The sequence below is a fragment of the Gekko japonicus genome, unplaced genomic scaffold, assembly GCF_001447785.1.
Source record: "Gekko japonicus isolate JY-2015 unplaced genomic scaffold, Gekko_japonicus_V1.1 scaffold1810, whole genome shotgun sequence".
Lineage (NCBI taxonomy): Eukaryota > Metazoa > Chordata > Lepidosauria > Squamata > Gekkonidae > Gekko > Gekko japonicus.
This window is the reverse complement of record NW_015171556.1, coordinates 247,137-255,823: the sequence shown is the minus strand read 5'-3', so window position 1 is coordinate 255,823 and position 8,687 is coordinate 247,137. Positions and strand designations below refer to the sequence as shown.

The window sequence follows — 8,687 nt, the reverse complement described above, 5'->3', positions numbered from 1 at the left end:
AATCATTTCTAAAATATATATATATATGGTATCAGATTGATCTAATTTCTGTGCACTGAGGACAAGCAAGTCCTAGGTTACAAACTGAACTCTCCAATGCAAGAACAAGATGCATTTCTTCCTTTAGGAAGTGCGATTTTGTCAGAAGAAAATAAAAAAGTTTAAGTTTTGTTTTTGCATGTGGATGGGTATTCTGTTTGTAATAATTGTTTGGATACTCTATATTTTTAATATGCTGGTTGTGGTAATTTCATGCCAAGTAAAAATGTCCATAGTCATATATTATGTTCCTAAAGTAACAGAATGACTTTCAATCTAGAAAAGACAAAAGAAATGCTAATGTAGCATTTTTTTCCAATTTTTCCGAAAATTTCCATTTTCCATTTCAAAATTTCTGGAACTTTTACATCTCTAGCTGGGCATGAGCTTACATAATACTCTGACTGCCATCTCATAGGAGCTCATATATGTCCTTCCAATTTTTCCGAAAATTTCCATTTTCCATTTCAAAATTTCTGGAACTTTTACATCTCTAGCTGGGCATGAGCTTACATAATACTCTGACTGCCATCTCATAGGAGCTCATATATGTCCTATAAGATGTTCTTTTGACCTCATCGCAGGCGCATCACTACTGTCTTTCTAGCCATCTTAGCCTTCGCTTCATCAGCCACAACTCCTGGGTAAACCAAGGAGCCAGGCTAGCATGAGGGCGCAGAGGGCATCGGGGAGCGATCTCATTGATGGCTGCCAAGAGTCAGCTGTGCCAATCCTCCACAAGCTCATCTAACGAGCCACCAGGGGGCATTGGATCCCGCAGGGCCATTTGAAGCCACATAGCGTCCATTTGGCTCCATGGGCAAGCTGAAATCTGCTCGCCGCCCAAACAGGGTTGGGGTGAAACCTTCAGACAGGCCTTTAGGGCATGATGGTTTGACCATGGCACTGCTGAGGCAGTGACCTGGTCCACTGTGACCCCTGCTGCGAAGATCAGATCGAGTGTGTGTCCGGCCCGGTGAGTGGGAGTCATTACATATTGGGAGAGTCCCAGCGCCACCACGGATGATACTAGGTCCTTCGCCTGAGTGGAGGCCACATCGTCTGCATGGACATTGAAATCACGCAGGACAATCGGTCTAGGGTTTTCCAATGCCCAGCCTGACACGGCCTCCACCAGGGATGGCAGGCTGCTGGCCGGTTCTTTTTTCATCAAAAAACCAAAGATATAGTACAAGTAAAGACAAGTGTTACCTTACAGTAATTATGTTTTGTTGTCATAATTATTACTTTGTTTGGGTTTTAATATGTTTTTGCTGTTTTATTATCTGCAGTATGTGATTATTTTTAAAAGGGAATCTTTTTTGCCTTATATTTTGTACAATAATGAAAACATTGTTCTCTATTCTAAAAAAAAACAATAAAAAGGTGTTCAATCCTTTTATCTGGGTCACATCTAACTATGGAGCTGGCTATGGGGATGGTGGAGGCCAGATAATAATATTTTTTAATTAAGTCCTAGTTTTACATTTAAAACGCTAGCTTATCAGTAGGCTGACATTAAATTGTTCAGTAATTTGTGAGTTTTTTGTCAGTATTTGGTTTTTGGAATTTTGGTCAGTAAAATCAGTATTTTTGACCCTCTGACTAGTTTCCACCCCTGTAATCATGAAAGTTTTGATTTAGAGGAAGTCAAACCTTGCATTAATTTTTTCATACATGTGAAATATAAAAACTCAAATATTTTTATTTGGCAACATTTAATCCTGGACAGTAGCATCATACAAGGATGGGTGTGTGTATATTTATTATTTATTTATTTAATTTGTGTCCTGCCCTCTCTGCTGAAGCAGGCTCAGGGTGGCTTACATAAAATTTAGTTTTGTTACTTCTGAACCACTTGAACTTGTTACAGTAAGCAAACCCCAGTTCTCTTGGATTACATTATATTTGAATGAATTCAATGTTAAGGTTTTTCCAAGTTTGCAGTTGAGTACAGTCTTGTTCCTCAGTTAATTAAATTCAAATAATTATTTCTTAAAAATATGAAAACATGCTAAACAAGATCACGGGAATCCTGAACTATTTACATTGAGAGATTATTGAGGTAACCTATAACTATTTTGTAGTCATCTCTCACATTTCTGAAATTTTAAAGTTCTGTACATTATTCATTTGTTGATTTTTTTTTTTTGCAAATGAAAATTACATTCATTTTCTGCCATGATAACCTTTGAACAGTTCATCAATTTATGCTTCTGCAGCCATCTTAAAATTAAAATGTTTTCCAGAATCCCAAGAAACAGTTGTTTTTTCCCACCATGGCCAGAAAAGTTACAATTTTATAACTCTAGTAACAAACTTCTTGAACATTTTTACGCTGGCAACAGCTTTAATTAGACTGCTGGCATCTCCTCTGCATTCTACCATTTTCCAGAAATGAAGCTTAGGAGGGTTGAATCTTCCTGAATAACAAGCCTGGTGGACTGGCTGTTCATGGTAGTAATGCTGTTCTTCCAGTTTGTAAGTCACTGGGAACTTTTTTGTTGAAAAGTGTCTAATAAAAATACATACTGATTTAATAGTTTCTTAATGTTTGCTCTGAGTCTCATAGGAGCCTACTATAAATTCAATTTATTTAAAATATTTGTAAATCTATATTTATACAAGTCAAAGTTGCTGTCTGATCTAATTAAGCTTTTTATGACATTTAACTTTTATGCTAACTATCTGGTTAACTTGTCTAATCATAAACATGTGTCTCTAGTCAAGTGGGTGATGTCAGAAAAATTATGTCCGCTATTGGGTTTAGCTTCGCAGAGAGGAATGACTATGAAAATTTCTCAGAAATTAAAGGACATATAGTTTTCTAAGTATTTGAAGCTAAGTATCATATTTCTGTAGTGTCACTGAGGCTGGGAGTTGCTCTGAAACTTTTAGAAAATAATGTGTGTCAATAACATTTATCTGTATTTCTTCTATAGTTGAACCAATTGTGAGCCTAACAAAGGGACCAAACACTTTAATAGATGGTGCCAATCAAACAGTTGCAGCCATTTGCACAGCAGCCACTGGAAAACCAGCTGCTAATATTACCTGGGAAGGAGGTCTTGGTGAAATGGATTCCACTTCAACTTCATATCCAAATGAAACTGTGACAGTTGAGAGTCTGTACAAGCTTGTCCCCACCAGGTTTGCTAGAGGAAGACGTATAACTTGTGTTGTGCGACATCCAGCTTTGGAAAAGGAGATAAGACATTCTTATGTACTAGACATTCAATGTAAGTAGCGGATATATGTTATATACTCATCACTTATTAATCTGCGCAAAAAAACCAATGCTGTCTTACTAGTACAAATCTATTATAATCTTAGCTCTTAGGAACTTTCAGTTGGCAGTGAAAGTTCTTTGAACGTGTAGGTGTGAGTTCAGTTAGTTGAAAGAACAGTTCATATGGTGTTACTGGCCATCTGTGCTCTGGAACATTGATGTGAGGATACAGATCAACCTCTTTGTTTTGTAGTTTGTATTTTAGGATAACAATGTAAATGTATACATTGTAATAGGTTTGTGCTGCCTCAGCAAATGTAGTAGATCAAAGTATTGCTGATGCCCTGTAATTACTACCTTATTGAGCTGTACAATTTATGGAACAGAAAGAGTTGTTCTCTCTTTCCCCCCCTCACATTTTAATTGAACCCTTTCTCTAAGGAGCTCAATGTAGCATGAATAGATGGTGTCCCATTTTGTCCTTATGGCAACATTTGAGGTAGTTTAGGTTATATTCTATTTAGATATTTATGCCCCACTGTTCTCCCCAGTAAGGACCTGAAGTGGCTTACAACATCATTCTCATCTCCATTTTATTCTTATAATAACCTTGTGAGGTAGGTTAGGTGGGGGGGGGGGTGACTGACTGGGCCAAGGTCAACCAGAGGGCTTCCATGGCAGAATGATGTATGTGGTGTTTTTCTCTATCTCTATATGTCCATCTTTTAACATCTTTGAAAAATACATTAAAAAACAACAACAACAGATTGGCAGTGAAATTCTAAGAATCTTTTGCTGGGTTGTAAGCCCTATTGATGAATTGAGTAGGATTCTGAGTAGATCTGCTTTGGATTGCTGTCTGTTGTTAAATTGACATTTGCTGTTGTTGTGGTACAGAGAATGGAAGCTACAGAGTTCAGTGTATTATTACCAAGACACTTTTCCTTTTAACAATTCCTACTTTTAACCATGGACTCAGTACCACTTTATTCAAAATCATAGGGGTGCCTCTGCAACTTAATGGGGCTGTTCCCTCAATCTCTCATTTTTTTATCCCATTTGTGGGTCTAGGTTAGATAGGAGGGGAATGTGGTGGAAGAAAACCCTCAGAAAACAGAGTGTGAATAAGCTAAAATAGCCACAGCTTTATTGATTACAGTCAAATGGAGCATTGGCTCAGTATGGGGACAGATCCAAACACTGGGCGTCCTGCCTGCCACCTGATAACCACCCCCACCCCTCCTGCAGGAGGATAAAACCATATAATGACAAGACCCAAGATCCATGTGGATGCTGGTCTTTGCATGGTGCCCTTGCCACCTAGTGGTGAAAGCCAACCGGCAGCCCCTGAGCTGGGCATGCGGCTTGAATGGCTCAACCTCCAAGTCCCCATAAGGGAGTCCTCAAAATGGGGGAGAGGAGCACACCGGCACCCCCCCAAAGATCCTTCCCAATGCCAAAAACCATCACAGAGTGGGGTGAGCCCAAATCCTGCTCCCACCAACACTCATATGCATGTAGCCAACTCAGCAGACTATCACGAATATCATGCAGCCAAATGTCTGTGCCCTATTCTGAGTGGTGTACCCTATCTGCCCTAAAGAGGGCTGCCTGTCTGAGTGAGATGTCCGGGTATGTGATGATTCACCCCCCTCCCCAAAGTTTTCTACAACCTGGGATGCTGCAGTAAAGGGCAAGTAAAATGATTAAGGGGATGGAACACTTTCCCTATAAACCCTATAAATGGTTAAAGGCTCTTTAGCTTGGAGAAATGATGATTGCAGGGTGACACAATAGAGGTTTACAAAATTATGCATGGGATAGAGAAGACAGAGGAAGAAGAACTCTTCTTCCTTTCTCAGAATACAAGAACTTGTGGCCGCTCAATGAAATTAATGAGCAGTAACCCCATGGACTCCTGCCAACCTAGCAGTTCGAAAGCAAGAAATTGCAAGTAGATAAATAGGTACCACTTCAGTGGGAAGGTAACAGCGTTCCGTGCGCCTTGGTGTTTAGTCATGCTGACCACATGACCACAGAAACGTCTTCGGACAGCACTGGCTCTTCGGCTTTGAAACAGAGATGAGCACCGCAACCCTAGAGTCGGATTCGACTGGCTTTCGAGCAAGGGAACCTTTACCTTTACCTAACCCCATGGACAGTAACAAAAGGCTAAAAAATATGATGCCAGAAGATGAGCCCCTCAGGTCGGAAAGTGTACAGTGTTATCGATGCAATGAACATGAAATTAAGCAAACTCCGGAGCATGACGGAAGACAGGAGGGCCTGGTGTGATGTGGTCCTGGGCAGAGTCCAGTAGTAAAAATGCAGTTGCCTTAGCCGGATACCCCTTCAAAGGATCCAATAACTCATGTCCTGATAGCTAAACATAGCAAAGATAAATCCTGCAATGTCAGGCACCCTCCTCCACTGCAAGCCATGCTTCCGTTGCCTCGCCCACTTCCCAGATCTCAGTGAGCGTCTCCTGGTGAGGCAATACCATATTTCTTTATATCACGTTAGATCTGTACTTCCTTTCTCTCACCAAGACTGACAAGCGTAAGCCTTATCCCTGAAACCATTAATGTTAGGTGAAGAATTGTTGACTCCGTACATAAATGAACATAGTGAAGTTCTCTTTGCACAAGATCTTGCACAATATCTAGCTTTTTCTTCCCTATATGTGAAGCTGCACAGAAATTAACTGCATAAGATCTTGCACAAATGGAAACACAAGTGGGATTCAGTATGTTTGACCTGGTGCAAGCAACCTCTGCATTTTTTCTCCTTATGTTTCCACTTGTGCAAGAGTTCCAGCACAAGCTGAAAATTTGTGCTGGATCCGACCCAATACTTGTAAAATAAACTGAATGCAAACAGACTATTTTTTTAATCATATAGAGTTCAGAAAATCCAATCACTTTTCTCAGCCTCTAGTCCAGTACTGGAGAAATGTAAATCAGTCAAAGGAAATTATATTTTTATTTATAGGCGCAATAAAAAACCTAATCTTTCCCAATCTTATCAGTGATGCCTTCTTTTTCCTAACTGGTTCTCTTCAAAAATCCCTACTCATCTAACCTTCCTAAGATTATCTTCTTTTTCCACCCCCTTCCCCCAATCTGCTTTTCTGTCCTCAGCGTCTCCTGTATGTATCCCCCTTCACTCACAACCTCTTGTCCAATGAGAACACTTCACTCTCCACTCCTGGTTCTTTTTCATTCTGTAACTCAAAGTCACTCCACTTCTCACACAAATGTTCCCCCCAACCAACCTCCCTACCTTTTAAACCCCCTGTCAAGAACTACTTTCAGAAGTCACAACATTTCAGGACATTACTTATAAATCTTACATGCATTGTTTCACAGCCTCCTACTACAGTTTTGATATGTCAAATTTACAAGTCTTTACTGTTTCCTATTTATAACTTTTGGCCATTATATAGACTGATGTGCTTTGCTATTCTGTTACCTTAAAAAAGAAAAAGTCCAGTGCTATGAGGCAACATCAGTGAAAAGCCTTGGCCTCTGTGCCGTGTTGGCTCACCAAGGCAACTGGTGGCTGCTGGGTGGAACAGGATGCTGGACTACCTACAGCACTGGTCTGATCCAACAGGTTTTACTTACGTTCTTAACCCCATCAACAGGAGTACTGGTCATATCTGGATGAAAATCCCCTAATGTCATCTGAAAATCAGTCAGTTCCATTAGGCTATGGGGTGGATCATCTTAAGATCCCTGAATTTTGATATCCCTGTAAGGCTGAAGAGTTTTGATATCCCTGTAAGTCTGAACCCCAGCAAGAAATTATCTGTCCATGACAAGGGGGACTATCTTTAAACTGCCCACACCTTTAGATATATCTGAGTTATACTCTTACACAGGGGTCGTTTCGTAGAAAAAGAGCTAGGGGAACTCATTAGCATAACTCATTAGCATATGCCACACCCCCTGACATCACCGAAAGTGTGTCATAAGGCCACACACCCCGCCCCCAACGGTCCCGGCCGCCACCACCGCCCTTGCAGCTCCACTGCCGAGCCCCATGAGGGGCCTGGCGGTGGACCTGCAAGGCCGGCGGGAGTGCAAGGAAGCCCCACAAAGGCCCTCCCTGGCCCCAGGCAGGCAGGAGTGGGGAGAGGCAGGGAGGAAGCAACTTACCCTCCCTCTTCTCCTGCCTCCTCCTGGCTGAATGAGGGCCGGAAGCGGGGCGGCTGGAAGCAGGGGGCGGGGCTTCGTCATGTGCCCCGCCCCCGTACCTCACCTGGGGGAACTGTGATTCCCCCCAAAATGACCTCTGCTCTTACACCATTCTGATGACCTATACGCCTGTGGAAGCAGGATGCTGCACCAGGGTTTCTAGTTCAAGGCGGAAACACTTACCAAAACAGACACACCTTAACCCCCCAAGCACCAAGAAGACAGAGCATCACTTGCCCCTGAGCCATATAACTTGTTCTGCCTTGTAGTAGCAGTAGCAGCATTACTAGAAGTAGTAGTAATAAAGAGTGTTGTGATCAGGAGGACTATAAATTCTCTAGGTACTTGTATGTAGATTGAGAAGAAGATTAAAATACAGGAAAATTAGGTATTCCTAACTTTTAAAAGGGAGCCTGTTTTTAATTGTCAGAATCAAGTGTTGTTTTCTCAGTTGAAGATCTGGCATGCTTTCATAATCCCCTGATTACAATTATGTTTGTAGATTCCCCTGAAGTTACAGTAACTGGATTTGATGGTAACTGGTATATTGGCCGAGGGAATGTTTTACTCAGGTGTAATGCTGATGCAAATCCACTACCAATGGAGTTCACATGGAGTCGGTAAGTTCTTGTTCAAATAAATCTGATACTTTTAAGTATTTTCCTTATACTTAAGGAAACATCATAAAGATGTTTTAAACTATCTTAAATGTCAATCTCAATTCTTTATACAGTGCTAAGGAATAGTCTTTGCACACTGTGTTGTAAATTGATTTAGCCCTAAGTTACTAATTCATTAATTATGGGTATAATGATATTTATAATGCTTTTTTTAAAAAAGTGAGTGTGAGAGAAGCAGATTCTTAGAAGTTAAATGATTACCAACAATAGTTTAATGAAACCTCAGGGACTGGAAGCAGTAGCTTATATTCAGGATTTGCTAGCAGAGCTCAGAATGGAATTTCCCACTGACCCCTCTCCTCCCCCTTTTGAGGTCAGTGGATCCTCATGAACAGCTTAAGTCACAAAGTTGGAGGTTTTTTGAAGGGGAGTTGAAATACCTACTCTTCCAGCAGCTGGAGTACCTTTTATTATTAGAACGAAGCTGTAAGATTCAGGCCCAAGTATCTCTGATTACCAGATACTGGGAGTATTGTAATGACATTTTGTTTACACAGTCTTAAAATTCAGTTTCAAAGTAATTGATTGTTTTTGCAAACT

General features: G+C 40.8%; 1 protein-coding gene across 1 annotated transcript in view; it reads left to right on the top strand.

Moving 5' to 3' along the window:
• PVRL3 (poliovirus receptor-related 3) overlaps positions 1–8,687 on the top strand; it is an 87,818-nt gene that overhangs the window by 37,004 nt on the left and 42,127 nt on the right. Inside the window, exons 3-4 of the mRNA XM_015419719.1 lie at positions 2,982–3,278; positions 7,970–8,087. Of these exons, the coding sequence (XP_015275205.1) occupies positions 2,982–3,278; positions 7,970–8,087 (415 nt within the window). The remainder of the gene's footprint in view (positions 1–2,981; positions 3,279–7,969; positions 8,088–8,687) is intronic.